Source organism: Falco punctatus (assembly GCF_963210335.1).
Source record: "Falco punctatus genome assembly, chromosome: 2".
Taxonomy (NCBI): domain Eukaryota; kingdom Metazoa; phylum Chordata; class Aves; order Falconiformes; family Falconidae; genus Falco; species Falco punctatus.
In genome coordinates, this window is record NC_137581.1 from 31174322 (window position 1) to 31194479 (window position 20158).

The 20158-nt window shown below is 38.3% G+C and overlaps 1 protein-coding gene across 2 annotated transcripts in view; it reads right to left on the reverse strand.

Annotated features, from left to right (window-relative positions):
- RB1 (RB transcriptional corepressor 1) overlaps positions 1–20158 on the reverse strand; it is an 82105-nt gene that overhangs the window by 54510 nt on the left and 7437 nt on the right. For both annotated transcript variants that reach the window (XM_080375030.1, XM_080375028.1), the window contains exons 3-11: positions 17778–17890; positions 15701–15835; positions 13867–13905; positions 13187–13254; positions 11585–11695; positions 8975–9123; positions 8141–8218; positions 5412–5521; positions 3877–3954 (exon numbers count right to left, since the gene is read on the reverse strand). In XM_080375030.1, coding sequence (XP_080231156.1) covers positions 3877–3954; positions 5412–5521; positions 8141–8218; positions 8975–9123; positions 11585–11695; positions 13187–13254; positions 13867–13905; positions 15701–15835; positions 17778–17890 — 881 coding nt within the window. The remainder of the gene's footprint in view (positions 1–3876; positions 3955–5411; positions 5522–8140; positions 8219–8974; positions 9124–11584; positions 11696–13186; positions 13255–13866; positions 13906–15700; positions 15836–17777; positions 17891–20158) is intronic.

Here is a 20158-nt window from a genome sequence, read left to right on the forward strand (position 1 = left end):
TGTGCGCTCACAGCCCAGAAAGCCAACACTATCCTGGGCTGTGTCAAAAAAGCATGACCAGGAGGTTGAGGGAGGTCATCCTCCCCCTCTGCTCTGCTCTTGTGAGACCCCACCTGCAGTACTGCCTCCAGCTCTGGGGCCCCCAGCGTAAGGAGAACATGGACCTGCTGGAGTAAGCTCAGAGGGGGGCCACGAAGGTGATCAGAGGGCTGGAGCACCTCTGCTGTGAAAACAGGCTGAGAGAGTTGGGGTTATTGAGCCTGGAGAAGAGAAGGTTCGGGGGAAGACCTCATTGCAGCCTTTTGGTATGTAAAGGGAGTTCATAAGAAAGATGAGAACAAGCATTTTAGCAGGACCTGTTGTGATAAGACAAGGGGTAATGGTTTTACACTAAAAAAGGGTAGATTTAGACTAGATATACGGAAGACATGTTTTGCGATGAGGGTGGTGAAACACGAGAATAGGTTGCCTAAAGAGGTGGTAGATGCCCCATCCCTGGAAACATTCAAGATCAGGTTGGACGGGGCTCTGAGCAACCTCATCTAGCTGGAGAGGTCCCTGCTCATTGCAGGGGAGCTGGGCTAGGTGACGTTTAAAGGTCCCTTCCAACCCAAACTATTCTATGATTCTATGTCCTTGTTTGTTCCCTTTATCATTTTCCCCTGAAGACATAAGCCTGTCTCTGGTGAAGTGAAAGCCTTGCCATGGGCTAAAGCCTGAACCTCATTCTGGTTTTCATTGCTGCAAATGATGTTCCAAAATCACTCCTCAGTCAAGAATGGCATGGGTCTGAGATGCAAAACACCGATTTGCCTATTTTAGTGTGTGGATGCCATCAGTCCCCCAAGCACTCAAGTTTCAGGTCCAGAAGAACATCAAGTATTGAGGTATGCCTCCATATATGAACTTATTAGCAATAGTTTACAAGTACAAAATAACCAATCAAACAAAAAACCCCAATGACATCAAAAGTGTTTTTATCTATACTTAATGCCTAGAATTTTCTTGCTAAAACCAGATTCAGAGCCACAAGTAATAACCATTGATCCATATCCAACGTCTTAATGTAGAAAACTAAAGCTAACCCAAAGTAATAGTAGGATTTCAGAAAAGCTGTAATAATTTAAAGAAATAAGAATGTTGAAGACAAGTGCATAGGATGCTGGGTTTTATTGCACAAAGTTAAATGCCTTTTAGGGTGAGCGTGTACCTCTCTGAAGAAAGCATTTTTCAGTTTCTGTTCTAGGACTGAAATACTGATGACAAACATTTTTCCTGACTTTCAGGATCATTATGTTAAGATAACAGAACATGGCCTCTTCTCAAATAGCATGAATTATCCAGGAGGTGACTGAACTATCCATATGTGGGAAAATAAGAACAGTAACGCCCTCATCATACGGGATAAACAGACACATGAGCTAGCATCTAAACAGCCCACATATCCAGCTTCTGAGGATATCATGTATTGTTCTGCCTTTGCTATTTACTATCAAATCAGGAGGAACATAGAGGTGCTGGAGCGTGTCCAGAGACGGGCAACGGAGCTGGTGAAGGGTCTGGAGCACAAGTCTGGTGAGGAGCGGCTGAGGGAACTGGGGGTGTTCAGCCTGGAGAGACCTTATCGCTCTCTGCAACTACCTGAAAGGAGGGTGTAGGTAGGTAGGGGTCGGTCTTTCCTCTCAGATAAAAAACAATAGGACAAGAGGAAATGGCCTCAAGTTGCACCAGAGGAGGTTTAGATCGGGTATTAGGAAAAATTTCTTCACTGCAAGGGTGGTCAAGCATTGGAACAGGCTGCCCAGGGAATGTGACAGAATCCCCATCCCCAGAAGTGTTTTAAAAAATGCACAGATGTGGCACCTAGGGACATGGTTTAGTGGTGGATTTGGCAGTCCTGGGTCAACAGTTGGACTTAATTATCTTAAAGGTCTTTTCCAAACTATATGATTCTATATAAACAACCAGATACAAATCCACTGATGAAAAGTACTAGATTCTCAACAATTTCGGGGGGCTTTAGAGCAGAGCCCAAGTGTCTAAGTCCAGAAAGAAGACAGTATAAGAAGATTCAAAGTAGTAAGTATGCTGTTTTCAACACAACCTATAAGGAGTTCTAATGCACAGCGAGTTAACGATACACTTTTCGCTCCACGCCGGTGCTCAAAGGTTTACTGCCATCTAGTGACACTGCTGTGGCTTTGTGAAAAACAGTTTCTACAGCCCAAGTCACTGCTGGTGAGTAAGTCTTCACACGAACCGTCTCTAAAAGGCATCAGTTTTGGAAAACTCAAGAGAACAGCCCAAGTGCAGATGGAGAGAATCTAAGTATCCCACTAGACTTCCTCTCAAGAACAAAGTTGGTTTAGCACATTTCAAATTTTTAGCAATGCAGAAACTTGGTACTCCCCAGCTTTCTTGGTAAGGCTTCCATGTCAAGAACTTCAATCATGCTTCTTTCTCAGCATTAGAGGGCTTTAATTCCAGTATAATTGAAATGTGTCAATAGTTACCCGTATTTGTCAAAAATGGGGTTTGTTGTCAATGACCTTCTTGTTATATAGACTGCATGTTGTACATAGTCTAGTTCCTGATACTGCACATTCAATCTGGGAACTGAAAGGCAAACTTGCCTTTATGGGTAAAAAAGCATCACTGACAGTTAAAGATTTGAAGCATATGACTAAAAGGGACTACTAAGGCAATCAAATAAAGCCTTTCACAGTCACAGGTCATTAAAAGTTCTTCCATATACTGATCAATATCTCTCTTCAGCTGCATGTCTTTTTTTTTTTTAAGAAGCAGTTTTTCAGAACCTTGCTGCTCTGTTGGCTAGAAAACAATTAGTTTCCACAGACGGCATTTGGTAGATGTATAGCAGATACACAAGCCCAGTGCCCAATCCATTCTTCTACAAGCATATAAACGCTGTAGAAGCATTTTTAATAAAAACAAAAATTATTTTACTCATTGGAGAAAACTGAAGTAATAATATCTTAACTTCTGTCGCCTCCACAGCACGCTAAAATGAAAGGTATTTATACAGCAACCATGGAACAAGAACTTCACTGTCTGGTTTTATTAAACCCAATACCTTAAGAATGACTGCCTGTGCAGATGCTTACTGTTTGTCCACATAGCACACGGCATTTCAGTAACACAGTTGGATCGTTCTTGAGTGTCCAGGAATTTCCAAGCGCCATCAGGCAAAAACATACTGATTTTGTCAAAAAACTCAACTGTGTGGCACAAGGGAAAAATGTTACATGCAAATCTCCTTTCCTTTGTTAACTGAATTCAAGCTTGCAGTTCTTCTGCATTTGACTGTAGATCAATCTCCAATTAATACCACATTTCTACCACATCTGTTCATTTTCCCAAGAGACCAAAGTATGGTGGTACTCTGAAATGTTAATCTTCCCATACAGAAAAAACAATACTAAGAAAAAGATCATGGCAGAAGAAATGTGTGTGCATATACAATTTGGTACCAGGGAAGGAAGCCAGAAGATACAGAGCTAGAGTGGAAATTGGAAAGGAAGGTGGATGTATAACAAACAAAACTACTACCATAGAAGTATGAAGTTGCATTCTCACAAGAACAAATACAGTAATCTATTTTACAGACATCTTGCACTTCTTCAACAACTCAATAAAAAGCTTTCTGTTTTCCAACTTCAATAGGAGCTGAGGGCATTCAGCACCCCCTCAGTACATGCTCAGTGATCATTAGTGACCAGGACTACAGTCTGTTTTATGAAAGAAAAAAATCCCCAAAGTCAATTGCTTTAAAGTTAAAATAACTGCTCTAAAGAGGAATATTTCTAGTTAGGATATTAAACAAAAGAACACAGCTTTTAAAAGAAAAACTCATACCGAACAGGAGTCTGTGGAAGTATAAGATTAAGTTCCTCATCTGGATTGTTTTTTAGTGGTGTCCTCTCCAACTGTGAGCTACAGAAATGGAAAATAAACTTATGAAGAACTAATGTAATTCAAAAAAAGTATGTTTTCTATAAAGACTTGTAATCTGAAAACTGTGGAACAGATTGTTAGAAGAGCTACATGCCCAACCACTCCAGCTGTTAGAACAATGTAATTTAAAAACCCAAGTAGATCTGCTTTGATTAAGATGTTGGACTAGATGACCTCCAAAGTTCCTTTCCAACTTTTTCCCCCCCCCCTCTAGAATTCCATTTATAAACAGCTTAATTCATATTTACAGCTAGTATTAGCTCCATTTTAATCCAATTGTAACGAATGTATTTTTCTAGCATAAAGTCACAGACTCACATCAAGTTACAAAAATGCTGAATTGTCAGGAACCACTGGAATTTCAGTGAATGATGAAAAAAAAAAATCAAATAGAACAAGAGAATAGCTTTGGTTGGAAGGGATCTTTAAAGGTCATGTAGTTCAACCCCCCACCCTCCCAGCCCCACAACGAGCAGGGACATCTCCAGCTAGATGAGGTTGCTCAGAGCCCCGTCCAGCCTGACCTTGAATGTTTCCAGGGATGGGGCATCTACCACCTCTCTGGACAACCTGTACCAGTGTTTCACCACCCTCACTGTAAAAAGAAGTCTTCTTGATATCTAGTCTAAATCTACCCTTTTTTAGTTTAAAACCATTACAACCCTTGTCCTATTGCAACAGGATGTGCCAAAACACCTGTCCCCATCTTTCTTATAGGCCCCCTTTAAGAGCTGAAAGGCCACAACCAGGTCTCCCCAAGCCTTCTCTTCTCCAGGCTGAACAAGCCCAGCTCTCAGCCCGTCTCCACCGGAGAGGCGCCCCAGTCTTCTGGCCATTTTTGCAGCTCAGCAGGTCCATGGTTCCCTTATTACCAAGCAACACCAGGCAGCGTGCCAGCGCACCGGACCGTTCGCTCTGGCTAAACCATCAACGGCACACTTATGTCCCATGCAGGCTACCATCACCCAAAGAACTCATGGGTACAGGTCAGAAGTCAGAATGGGCCGAGGGCCACTCCCAGTGGGCAGCTTCCTAATGTCACCACGTGGTTTTAGGCAGGAGAATCTTTTAGGCAGGGAGGACGCAAGCAAGCTATTCCACGACAGCTGGCCTCAGGCACATCTAACCAACGGGCATGACATGGCCTCTGCCTCCTCCTCACGATTCCTCAGTTCCCCCCGGACAAATGGGGCTTGCACAGAGTAAGAATTAAAGCAGAGCTTCCAAAGCATTTTAAGTTGAGTCACAGTCATATGTTTTCTAATTATTTAAGGATAATATAAAGCAATGCTGGCAATGCCACAAATACCTTCCTGAACTATAAACATCAGAGGTCAACAGGACAGAGAGATCCGCATTTATAACATGAGGAGGCAGAAAACAATGCAAGTTCACATTTTCTATTATAAAATGAAAGCAGTAAATGGAAATATTACCATGCTATGACATCAGGCTGTAGAGTTTCATCGTGATCCAGAAATAATCTTGCATCTATGTCTTTGTTTTTGAGATACAGCTCGTTATATTGTTTTGAGATAACCTCAACCTCAAAGAACATTGGGAGAAAAAAAAAAAAACAACCTCAACACTTTATTTTATAGGAACAAGTTTGACAATTTCCTGAATAATGTAAGCTAGTCCTACCTCATTAATACCATGCTGAAATGGTAAGAGAATTAATTACCTTGGAGCTCACAAAGCCACTTTTTAACAGCAGCTGAAACACACCCAGAGGAAAATTATTGTTCCCACACACAAAGATAATCTTTTGTAAGAGAAAACAATCCATGATCATGAGGGTTTTTTTCTGAAGAAATGTAGGTCTTGACACTGTAAAAGAGCTAAAAACAGCTAGAGTGGGAGAAACAGACTTGCAAATCAAACTAACACTTCCAGGCTTTTATATCTCTCGTTCCAGAAAGAAGGGGTGTCTCCAGCAGCAGGAAATGTAAAACGATTGTTCTTAGAACAGCTGTCGGACAACTGGCTCGATCCCTGTCTCTGCTAGTTTGGAGATGAAGGCCAAGACCCGAATTCAACCCTTGTTCTGAGTTTAAGAATTTTCCTCATGTCATATTAATATCTGTACTGGTGTAGCTCTTGAGACATGCCTATGACTACAAAAACATAGACCATTATTTCATATCCACATTGTCATTTTTGACATTACTGTTAAAAGTCAGTTGATTAGATCCATATTGATATGACTTCATTTTGCATGGAAAAGTTTGTTGGGTTTTGGTTGTGGATTTTTTTTATATTTTTATTTTGAGTGACTAACATTAACTACAAGTCTGGAAAATTTTTATCAGGGCCAGATACTAGCCTCCACTTCAAATGTGCTGCTGTGCTCCTGCAGAAGTAAGCAATCACCTCAATTATCTGTTTCCTATGCCCTTAAACATGCTAAATGATGCTGTGCTCCGGCAAATTCCTGCTGGAAAAACAGGCAACAGTGCATATGAACCCAAATTAGTCCCTCCCACTCCCAAGAAAAAGCAAGCTGCAAATACCTCCTACACAGCTTCGCTCCTTATCCTCTCTTACCACTGCTAAATGAATTTGCTCCAAACCGATCCCAGAGTTAAAACCTTGAGATCAGGACTATGAAATCAAAGATTATCTTTCAACTCCTATTATCACTATCTTTTTTTATTTAAAAAGTTTATCATCTTTTCATTATCTTCCTAATGGTTTATGCATTCTTTTTGTCCAGAATATTTCAGTATTTCATGGATTTCTAGAAAATTCAGATTCTCACTGCAAAAAACAGCAGCTCAGACAAAATGGCTGTATCAGGCTAACTGGGAAGAAACCTTCAGCCGAAACCAAGAGTTCTGAATCAATCTATTCATCAGTTTATAAAGCCTTACCATCAAACACATTGTGAAAACAAATGAAATACTAACAGTAAAAACAAATGAAATGCTAACATTAAGCCTCAAAAGCTTTTCTGACTTTAGAAACGTTAAAATTTAGCAAAAGCTCAGTAGTTTTTTATGACAATGAAAGTAAATTTCAGTGTCCCATACTACTAGCTATTGTACTGATGAGCTCAGCTATGATTGAAGGGTAGCTGAATTACATACGTGAACTGGCTACCTCTGAAAAATAGCTGTAACTTTCTGCTTTGTTTTAGAACATCCCCTCAGGCACTGAACTTTCAGAAGCAAGGATCATATGACTGGATTTTTCTTCAAATGCAACATTTTATAGATTTCTCATCAGCAGAGTCTTAGACTGCTAATTTTGATACTATGCTTAAATTGAGCAGCCTTGGATGAGAACACTCATTAATCTGAGATTAAGCTGCATAATGACCTTTGCCTAGAAGTTCACACAGGGCTTCCCAGCTATACCCATAAAAAAAAAGTTTAAACAGACTACTGATATCCTGAAATTCATTTTGGAAGGGATTAAGATCTTTAGCAGGTCTCGTATTTTGTCCCCCACCCAACACTATGAAACTGAACAGAATATACACTGGGCTGAACCTCGCAGACCTTCAGTCCGATAAGCTTCAGAACCGCTTATTTTCAGGTTAACGCATCTATTGGCAACAGACAGCTAAACCTACTCTTTTAGGAATTATTAACGTAAATATATTGCAAGAAGTTACCTACTAAGGTACACTCTTGCATGCCACTGCATAGAGGTAGTCTGCTGCAGCCAGGCTGTAACTCAGATGAAAGTAATTCTGCACGAACACAGCAGTCCAAACTCTGCCAGCTGTGAAACTGAGCCTAATTTTTGGGTATCTCTCCAAAATGACTACAGTAACATGTCTCAATTATAATTTAAATTAAGTTGTGTAATTTAAGGCTATATATATTTATTGACTGACTTCAGACACCTGATATTGTAATAATTTTAGACTAACGGCCTCACCGAGATTGTGGATATGTAACTCTTATGTCGTGTTTCGCTTTGAGCAAAAGCACTGGTTCAGCCTCAGGAAATTGATTTAATAAAATTCAAATGTGAAAGCTAAATATACTCCAAGAATACTGGAATCCCTGCTAAGACACATTCTTGAAAAACAATGTCTGTTTCTAGATGATTTTAGGAGAACCTATTAGAACTTCATCGATGCGTAAGGGGAATCTTAAATGATTTAGCATGAAGTAAAAACCGTTGTTGAACTGTCTTAAATTCCTCCAATTACCTCTGGTAGTCCATTTGCAGCTACAATACCCACAGAATTCAAGAAAGGAATAAAGCTTGTGAAATACACGTTTTTGACCTAAAAGAAGAAAAACCATAACATTAGCAATGTATAAGGCAGTCATGCATACATTACTTTTATGTCTTTGAATCAAGAAACTAAACTATACATTTTTGTAATACACTGTGTTTTGTTTTCAATAAAGTACAAGTGAAATTGTTTATATATCCAAAACATAGTGATATGTAAGCATGCAGAGCATAATCCATTGTTGGAACATTAAATGACTAAACTTGGAAAAAACTGCATTCTTCCCAGCCCTCTTGTATTTCTGCTTCCATCATCTGTTTGGATATTCAAAAAAAAAAAATCAGTCCTTTTCACACAGAAATATGTTTATCAGTGAAGGGAAAGGGGAATGAGATCTTTAAGATCCCACACAGAAGCAATGTACTTGTGTACATTTTCTCATCATGGGTTGCAGCTGCAAAACCCCATCAGAGCAGCCCCGCATCCACATGCCACACACTGTGATCAGCCTATAAAATTGTACTGCATTCTTCACAGTTCATTTTCCCTAGCAAAGTTATCACCCATACCAAAGGGCTTGTTTGGGGGTGGTGTGGAGTGTGTTGTTTGTTTGGTTTGGGTTTTTTTCTAAACTACCTACTAGAGAAATTACAGAATGGTAGAATACCTTTGCTACTGAATGCGAGCATGACAGAACAATTAAGCAGGCACAAGTATCAAAATTTAAGAAGACCACTGAAATAAATGCATATTCCTGATGGGGTTTAGCAGCAAGATCAAACAGATTCTAAAACACAGGCTTACCTCATCTAAATTGCAATCATGCTCTTTACAAAGGACTTCAATAACTTTTGTATCGGTATCAATTTGCTTTGAAGTCCGTGTACTCCTGTTCTGACCTCTTCTTGGAGTTCGAGCCGAACCATTAACAGTCACTGCAGTCACAGTAGACTCTGGAAAAATTGTTAGAACCCATCACAAAGTTAGAGCCATCTTAAGAAAGAAGATATTTAAATTTTTAAACCTAAAAATTTAAAATTTTATATGATTTTTCAGGTCCTCTTCTTAAGTATTTCCTTTTTCATCTGTTCAGCTGGGTAAGAAACCCTCATTACAGAAAACCTACACAAAAATAAATCTAATTTTTAAAATCCTGTATCAGTATTTGGACATTTTGTTTTTAAAAAGCTATCCAACACGGAATGCAATAGCATGGTTTTTAAAGTAGCTTTGAATAAGCAGCATCTGTTTCGCAGAGCCAGGAAAGCCTTGTCTTGTCACAGATGAGTATTATTTCTATTTTTACAGAAGTGTAAAACAAGGAGCTGAAAGAATAACTTCACTTTACGTGTCTGAAGGTTAATAAAGTCAATGCAGGCCTTAAGTGCTGGTGGGAACCTGCAATACAGTCCTACAGGGGATTTTTCCTTTCTCCAAATACCCCCAGGCAAACAAGCAGGAACAAGTAAGTTCACCTTGAAGAAGATACTGAAAAACCTTAATGCAACGAGGTAAAAAGATTCCATTTTGTTAAGCTCAAAGTAGATGGCTTCAATATCGTCAGCTTGAAACATGAATGATATTAATAACATATGTTAAGATCATTAAACGCTGTTGGTTTAAAACTGACACTCGAACCAGCAGGCTGTTCTCATCTGTAACCTCATTTGTATTTGATAACTGTTCTGAAAAAGTCTGACAAACTACACTGCTCGAGTGGTTGCATTTTAATCCCCTCAGCCTTAGTCAGATTATAAAGCTTGACATCATTCAGCACAATGTGAAGCCTCTTGGTCACGTGGGCTTGAACAATACATTGTGTTGTTTGCTAAAAGAATGAAGCGCTGTTCGACAGTTTACGCAGCACCTGCACATATCACACAGCTTCAAGTTAGAAATCGAATGTTTTACATCTATGACAGTGATGTGATACCCACGTTTGCAATTCAGTCTGAAGTGGTAGCATTTCTTTTCAAAATACAATAATACAATGCATAAACCCAAACTTTTCCCAATAATGAGCTCGTAGTCTTCACAGTTTCACTAAAAACACCCTTTAAAAACAGAGTTCAAAACCCGGTAGTTTCAGTTCAGTGTTCTTAGAAAAAGACCTGCTTTATAACATATGAAATAAGCAGTAGCATATGCCTGTCCTGCTATGAAGGACAAATTTAAATTCAGAATGGTACAGGAGGAAGGCAGGCACTTGCTTGCCAAAAGCCCATCCTCTCCCACCCTTTATTTGCATTGGCATTAGAGTAAAAGTGAGGTTATTAGTAATTATTTGTTGCAAGTAAGAACAATGTCAGATAAATATCCTCCAAAACATGGAATTTAAAGAATATAGTAATGAATACATCTTCTATGACGTTATAACCCAAGTGGATATTTATTTGTGAAACAAAAGAAATAAAGCAAGTAGATTTAGGCTATAAATCCTAGGATCATAGAATATCTCAAGTTGGAAGGGACCCATAAGGATCATCAAGTCCAACTACCTGCTCCTCACAGGACTACTAAAACTAAATCACATGACTAAAAGCATTGTCCAGACACTCCTTGAACTCTGAGCACCACATCCAAACCCATCAGAGGATAAAAAAAACAGTATAAAAAAAACTGTTTTCTACACACTGTGTCTCCAAATACTTCAGTATATTGATTCCATAGCTTGCAGAAGAAAATATTCAACAGCGATAGAATCCTATCTTTGAAAGTTACCATAAACGCTTACTTTCTCTACCTTTTTAGGGAGCTTTTCCAGGTATTATGTATAAAAACTGAATGTACAAAAAATTACTGTGGAACAGAAGTTTCTATAGTGAAGACACATTATATATTTTTTTACTTAAAATAGAGATACTAGTTAAGACCAAAGGGGATGTAATAAAAGCTAAGCTATCTACATTTTACCTCTACCATTTTATTTTGAGCTACCACTGCAATTAGGTTTTCTATCCAGCCTGTATTTGTTTTAAATGTCTGTATAGTTCAGTATCTTGTACTTTTCTGTTGTCATCATATTGTTATACGCCAATGCAGTAACAGAGTCATAGCACTATCTCTTCCTTTCGTAACTCAAGGCAAACCTCAATAATAGTTCTTGGTCATCATCAATTCAGAAGCTGAATTTGTTTACCAAAGTAAAACCACTGTTTTAACAAGCCCCTGAACAACTTGTATGCGCAAAGGACATAGCAAATGGATAGTAGCAATAGAAAAAAAAAAATTATACAACATACACTGCCACTTTCAGATAATTTAATCCAGGTTCGCGATTACCTAAATTGAACTAAGCCCCTTTTAATAAGCTTAAGAAGTTTTATTATGTTAATTATGAATGGCAGCATGACTCTAATAGAAATTTAACCAATTTACTTTCTACTTTAGAGAATACGGAACTAAAATCCTTACTGTATGGTTCCTTGAGCATAGCAGGAGGTGACAGTTTGATAAAATAATCTAAGACACACAGCAACAACTGGAAAGAAATCACCAGGTCATCTTCCACTTGCAACACTTTACCTGCAAACATTTAAAAAGGTAAAGAAGACCTCTGTAAGATGTTTGACTTAAAAGTAATTTTGAAAAAATAAAGTAAGTCGACTTAATAAAACACTACAATCAGAATTCAGAAAGCATCACACAGGATGCCAGTGTTCTTTAAAGGCTATTCATTTTAAATCACATGGTGCCCAAGAGGTTTGTTGCTTTAGATATACCATATATATAAATATATTGTGCAAAGAATTCTTACCTCTCAGCCCTCCTTCCTGATTTCCTTTGCATTTTACTATAGTGGAGTAACTGTGTAGACTATTTTACCTACATGTACATCTTATTTCTGTGCAATTCTTCCTCACCTTCGTTTTTGTGGTCTTCCATTAGCTTTGTGTTCAGAAAGGAGGAGCTGCTGGTATATAGTGAAAAGAAATTCAAGACGTGCTCTCACACTACATGCTCAGCCTGTCAAATTTATATGAGATAACTTAAAAGTCACACAAATATGAGCATGAAGAGCACTTTTTAAACTACATTATTCCAGCTGTTCCCAAATTATGAACAGCAGCCAGAGAAGATCCATGGGGTCGCTCCATGATGGCATGCATCACCACAAAAAATTTGGAAAGTCAATAGTGATTCCAAACAGCTACAGACCACTACACTGTGCTCTATTTACACATGCAGGTTTTGTATTTATTTCCTATCAGAATGAGCAAGCATCATTCAAGCTCTCCTGTGACTTCAACTATTTGCTGGTAAATTTTAGCTTCCCTTATTCTCAATGAAAAGGCAGGCTAGAAAAGTTTTGTGGGTTTTGTTTTATGCTTATGCTTGGAGAATTCCAGTGAAAAAAGCTCCACAAAAGCTCAGCTGATCCAAGACCAGTTTTGATGGCAGAGATGTGTACACTTCACTGATAACAGATCTGGAGTAAGTAGCAATTATGATACACAATTCAGTTCTTCTTGCAGTAGTGCAATGAGACAGGACTCCAAGGACTAATACAACTGTTTCATCACTCAGCTTTAAGTGGAACTTCTGCTTCTCAAGGAAGAATTGTAGCATTCAAAGAACAATCTCAGGGACTTAGTATTATTTATTTTATTTATAGATTTTATATATGATATATATAAAGCCTATTTAAAAAAAATCTGCCAGTCTTTTCAGGTAATCACCCATTATTAAAATACTGGCAGACTATAAAGCACCACAGAATACACTAAAATACAGAATACCAACCTTTAAAGTAAAAAAAAAAAATCTTGGCAAGCTGAACAATATTTATATATTTACATGCAGGAAGTACTACCAGTGAAAAGAATAGCCAAATTACATTTAAAAAAAGAAAATATTAACTAAGTAGTTACGAAAGCCACACAATCAAAACACTCCAGGCCTATACTATGTATATATGCAATAATGATGCTAGTTTCATACTGGACATTTAAAACAAACCCATAAAACCACCTCAACAGTATTTATTAAAATAACTATCTTTTAATCAGAACTCACCTTTTGCCAGCAAAAAAGTAATCCAGTAATTTTTTAGGACTAATACCGAACTGAGTTCAGCCGAAATCCTGCAGAGACACAGAAATAAAGACTTTGCATTAACAGTTCTGTAATAATAATGTAATAAAAACATGCTTCAGTCTATGGAACAATTTAAGACAACATGTAACATGTCCCATATAGTTAGGTTTATTAATAATCTCACTCCATTCCCTATGTAAGTCTCTGTAAAGCTATTCAAGAATCAGGAAATATCTATATTGTCCTTGGAAAACACAGTGAATGCAGGTAATTCACTTAACAGTTACAAGTTGTTTTCTCTCTTATGCCTTTGACTAATGCCGTATTCTCCAGTCACAGCATGAATTCAAGCTCATTTGGGAGTTGCTAAGGCACCTTTTCATCCACTCATTTGCTGCCGTGATTAGGAAGCTCACTCTCCAAATGTTCCTTTCCACCATGCTGAGACACCTGCCACTGGGTGGCGATCCTTCATGGAGGAAGCGATCAAATACGTATCTCATTTCTGCCACCCTCATCATCTCACTGAAATTCAAAGTCCACACTAAATCCCCATTAAACATAGGACATACTATGACTTCAGTCAATCTTAATGTAAAAGGTAAAATGCTGGCACATTTTACATCTTGATAAACACTCAAAGAGAAACTCAAACTTACTCACTACTAGGTTGTTCCAAATAAATAAGGCCACAAGTCCTAGAAAATTAAAAAAAAAAAAAAATCTTATTTTTAAACACCTTTCAGAAAGCAAACTATGCAGTATCTTTGACTTCAATGTAGCAAAAAATACGCCAGTTCAAAAAAACATTATTCTAACTTTAAAAAAATGCTGACTCTTGATGAACAGATTAACAAAAGACCAACTACAGCCCTGCCAGAGCTGAACTAATGCTGTTGCTTGTGTGTTTAGGTCAAAGCTTAAAAAGCAAAACAATCTTAATTTGGTATAATAAAGTTTGTTACTGTTTTCTTCCAGAAAGACAAGATTCATATGTACATTGTTACTCAGTGGCTTGTAAAACACAGCACAATACATGCTACAGCTGCATGGTACATTCTATAAAACGGTCTTTTAAAATCTGTACTATTTCTGCAGTGTCACTGCAAACCTTGTGGTGTAATGTTGCTTCTTAATTATTCTAGGTACCTGTAACGTCAAGAAATAAATTCAGTTTATTCAAAAACAAAGCAGGGGAAAAAAATCTTTCAAATCCTGTTTGAAAAAAATTGTTACTGCAATTCAAGTTTGAAAAAAAGTAAGCAAGTGAAAGAGCTAGAGGAGGGACAAAACTCAAAATGTGCCTGTGTAAATCACAATGACACTATTACAGCACAGAAGGACTTGCAATTAGTAAAACCAAATTATTTACAACTTTCATAGAACTTCATAGCTTTAGGGCAACTATAAACTTCACAAAAATAGAGATATAAACATTACCCAGGATAATACTAAGTATGACTGATTAGACTTTGAATAGACAAATGAAAGTTCCATTCTACAAATTATCAAGAGGTGGCCTGCTTTCAAGGGTAACTTAAGGGACATATGAGAGTCTTTTGTGGTTTGCGAGGCAGTCCTGTAGGTGAAAAATACCACCACAGCATTCTGAAGCAATGGCATCAAGTAACACAAGCATCATGGAATAATGCTTCAATGTTTCATAATATGAAAGTTATCTACTGATATATGCTACTGAGAATTTGAGACTGATTAAAAACTGCCTCAGAGGATATCAGATCTGGCCAATATGCATCTGTGCTAGCACATATTAGCCTGTAAAAGGACATACAGTGCAGCAACCTACCACCTTAGAGTAACTTCAACTCAAAAAATATGCATATGAGAATCTCCTGATTTTCAGTTACACACAGAAAGCTCTTAGCAGTCTGACAGAAGTACATTCAACTGATTCTGTACAAAGAGAATGCCCCTCGATTTTCATGGTACAGTCAGCGAAAATACTTGGGAAGGTTTACCTTGATTACAAGTGTGAACTACTAATAGAGCAGGCTCTGCAACACCCCTAGACATTTGAAGAAACAGCCTTCAGTTCCAGATCTGAGAGAGGATCTATCTTATTTGTGCTTTTTTTCTTTCCAAAGCTCCTTAGAAAGAAACTTCTGGATTGATATTTAGGGAGGGGTGGGCAAGTGGAAATGTAAAGTCTATTATACACAGTATTAGATAGTAAACCAATCCTCTTTATATCTGTGAAAAGATTAATGAAGGGACTAGCAATCACTTGTCAAGCTACTCTTACTATTGTTTGTACTGCAACAAGGAGATTGTTTAACAGAGCACTGTAACAGTAACGGAGTAAAATGTAAGATGTATTTATTCAACATACGTAAACAGTTCCATTTCACTATTCTGTAAATATTAGTTCACAGTTTAAATGGGCTCTTCTAATATACAGTTTGAAAAATCCAAATACTTAAATGTTGACAGCCATAAAGAATTTGTAATTTCAAAATGAAAAACATATACTACCTTTCAAACTTGTGGTATAGTGCAAGTAATACATCATATTTCTTTTTCAGCCTTGATACAGTGCTATCAACTTTAGTGCTTACAGTATCCATGTTAACATCCACCTCTTTCAGAAACTGAAAAAACGTGCATACACTGGTGAAAAAAAAAAAGGAAAAAGATGACAGATTATTATAACTCTGAGGAAGAGTATTCTGAAACAGCTCTTCAAAAAAACCAAACCCACTGCCTTACTTCACTAGACTCCAGCATATTCTTCCTACAACTAGCAGCGACTGGGAAACACTAAACATTTACCTTGAGCCCCACCTTTACATTTTCCAGATGTAGGAACACTGGTAACTAGGTGGCAGAGGCATCTCACAATATGGGCTCTAGACTGAAAGATAATTTTCTTGGCAAGCACAGATGATATCCTTGGCAATCAGAATTTGCTAACTAGACACATCTTTCTTCCTTGCCCTGCCAGCAAAACTACAAATATCCAACACAGACATCTCAATTCCTTTTCTACCTAAAAGTTCTGCTTTAGAAATGTCCTTACTATTCTAAGAACATGAACCTTGTCTCCATCCACCTTAAAGAGACACCTGGGAATGAAAACTGAGATGAATGCATTGAATTATACGGAATTTCAAGCCTTGCAACAGATACTGCGTGCAAGAGCATCTCTACCCTTTAGAAATACCATTACACAGGGGACCAAAGTTTTCCCTACTCATCCATGTAATATTATGGCCATCAAGAAAGCATCTTATTGTTATGTTCATAACCAAAATGAGCAGATTGCTAAAAATTAATGAGGAAGCTATCAAATATGTTCAATTATATCAAATATATTATGATCCTTTATTAGAATATAGTATTCTGAGAGATTTTTGGATCTTTGTCAGATTAAAAACCAGAATATAAAACCAGTCAGAAGTTGATTTAGGAATTCTTTTACTGTGGAATGAAAAATCTTTCCAATATATCTGGGTGACTCTAGAGGATAAGACAATTGGTAGAAATCTCTGCCAGTTTGGCTTTATAGCTGACGAAAAGCCCAGGGCTAACAAACAACTGAGTATTGCTAGAATCAAAATCAGAGTAATAGCTTAACTCTCTGAAACCCTAAGGGAAAAAAAATCTCTTTCAGTTTGCAGCACAAGTTGGTCTGTACTCAGGTGGAACATGCTGAATGTTGCTGCACAAATGCAATTAGATTTCATCCCTGCAGTTCCAAGTCAGTCAAGGAAGAGATGAAGTCTAAACACAGGACCTGACCACTGAGCTGAGATTGTGCAAGGCAGAAGAGGTATGGAGAAATCTAATCGTAACAGATGACTTCCAGGAAAAGAATATTCTGGCCCAAGTCTGGGGCTACTGCCATGATGTGCCCAGCATTCTGCCTTAGCCCCCTACCCTAGAGCATCAAAAAGCTCTGCTCCTGCACATGCTTTTGACACACGGCAGAGTTATCAGGCGGACAGCACTGGAATTCTTTTCTTAGATAAATCTAAACACAAGGTATGCCTATTGCTGTTGCCGCCTAAATTTACCTTAAAAGCAGATACTGTCCTATAATCTTAATTTCTGTATTATGAACTTAGTGAATGTACAATATAACAGTAACAATCCCCTAGCAAAAAGCATGTACAAAAGTATGAAAGTTAGAGTGGTATTAAAATGTTTGAAAAAGAGCAGCATGCTGGAAAACTAAAGTAAAGGTGTGGTTTTTTCCCCCCACTTCTTGATTTAGCCTAAGCCTGATGTTGGAAAAAAGGTTTTTACAAGAAATCTTGATACAGGGAAAGAAAGGAAAATATTTTAAGTGTAATTTACACCAAGTTCAATTGATGAAGACTTTAGGTTAAGCAAGAACAACAATCAGCTGTGTGATACAATCAAAGCCAATCATGGTTGAATCAAGCAAGTACCATTGCTCCCTCAACTAAAACATGACAGCAAGACTCACTATTTTATCCAAGAATTCAGAATTCCCATAAGTAACCTTCACTTTATAATCAACTAACCTGTTATGCACAAAGATTTACAATGCTTTAAAAACATTCTCTGTATATATAAATTCACTTACCTTATGCTTATACTTTTCAGAAGCTCTGTGAAAGTGAATGTCATTTCATCCAGGTCAATTGCTACAATAAAGATACAGACTCCCCATGTTTCCTTTTTCTTTTTGTTATAAGCCTTTTAGAAAAAGAGAAAACAGGTTTTATTTTTATTATGCAATAAAAGTGGGTAATATTTGGAAAGCAATCATTTGTCCAAACAGGATTAGAAACGGTAAAACAGAACACCCTCAAGCCAACATTTGACTGTAATAGGCAATTATTTGATAACTGTAAACCATTAAAAGTTTCACATTACAGACGAAAGACCAAGCACTTCAACACTTATTCCTAGAGTACAAGATCAATTTTACCCATACAATTCAGCAAAACTTTGAAATAGAAGCTTTGGTTCCACTAAATGTTTATGCAAAGCAGAAACCATGACTGTTTTTTAAGTCACTATATTTGACCATATAAGACACTGAAGGTTGAGGAATCGGGAGAGAAGCCATAAGAAAGAAAACCAAAATCATTACAAGGGCAGGCAATACATACTCACACACTTCCTTCTCCAGCTAGGTCTCAACCACTTATCACAGCTGAACCACAAACCAGTCTCTTTGTTTAGTAAGTCTCTTTGCTTAGTAAAGCCTGATAGTAACAAGCACCTTCAGGCATTTTCCTACCATACATCCGCACTTAAGGTCTGTCTTCCACTGCTTAGAAGTACAGGCTGTCACCAACCATCCTTCACAAAGAAAAGCCACCCCGCAGTGACAGGCATGCCACCCACAGGGCGATCACTCTTGATGGTTCACAAGCTGGTCACTTGGCATCAGTTCTGATTCCAGTACCCTTCCAACAAAACAGCATCTCAACAGAAATGCTCTAGAATGCGATGTTTTACAGAAGCACTGAATTAAAATCTTAAGCAGGTATATCACAGGATTCAGAAAGAAAGCTATTTTGGAGACAGACTAGGTGTGGGTGCAGCCCTGCAAGACTCCTAGAACAGAAAACTCATAAAATATTCTTCCGACATTTGGCATCCTTGTAAAGAAACCTCCAACACCACCCAGGCCCACAGCACTTCGGCAGAGGAGCGGCACTTGAGCATGTCCTTCAGCAGCAATAGGTCAGATGTGACATCTGTTACAGGGTGCGGCTGAAACAGACCCCCAGAAGTGAACAAGCTGAAATACCAAACTTCTATGCTTTTCTATGCTGCTTAGCCTTAGCTCACTCCCTGGCCTGCTTTTTTTAATCCTTTCCCTGATTGCTCCACCTAGCTGCCCCCTAGACAACACCACTGCAAGCCACAGGGGCCAGGTGACTAGAAAATACTCCCAAAACAACAAGAATAAGACTTCACTAGACCTGGCCCCCTCCATCTTATGTGGTCTTCCAAAACTAACCTGAAAGGCTCTGCTCTTCAGCACCTGATCATGTCCTCGCTTACTCAGAGGTGTAACCATAACAAATAGCTTGCCATGCCTATAAATGACACAACAATTCTACTAGCACCGTCAACAAGAGTTATTTTTTTCCCCAATTGTTCTGCTTCTTTCTTGGGACCAGTGTTTATACATCCATGAAGACTGGCTGGGGCCTCCTCCAGAGAATGTAGTTTTATCGATTTGTGCAATTGATGAGTTATAGTACAGGCTTCAATGCTAAAGTAACGAGCCACCTTCAACTACATGGTAACTGACTGTTATTTAAGTTACTACTTTCTTCCTGCATTCCAACACGTTGTACAACAGAAAACGATTTTGAAAGAAGCTATTAACAGATGATAATACATAAAGGAATGGATATTAATATCAAAGTCACTGTCTCTTTGTTTATGTACCATCACATACCACCAGCAACCTAAAGATGAGGCAAAAATATTGCTCTCGAGGGGTCTTCGCACCGAAGAAAAACTTTGCTAAGAAATGCACTCCCGCAGTCTCAGCCAGTCTCAACAATCCTTTGCTGACAGGTACAACAAGCTACCAGGCACGCAAGAACAAAAGAACGTTCTGTAGGATGAGGATGTCTTGTCTTCCTGCATTAGTGTACCTGTGACATAATATAAAAAGCGTTGAGTGTTGAAGCTAAGTAATGACCTACTGAGAAGGAGGACAACTACTTGCTTACCAAGAACACCACTGCCATTGGAGTCGGCTGACCTTGTTTAATAAATAAGTTTCCTTCACTTCATGCTCCTGCAAACTCGGACCATGACGCCGCTCTGTAAATCATCTCATAGGGCAGAAGGACAGAGTGCTAGGAAGCAGTGAAACTGTTCCTGGTTTGCTGCCTGTTCAAACAAGCCTATCTCTCCTAGGCAGCTTAGCTCTACCCTGGAAGATGAATGCTTGAAGGCTATAGCAATGATTTATTTGGTAAGAGTGAGGTC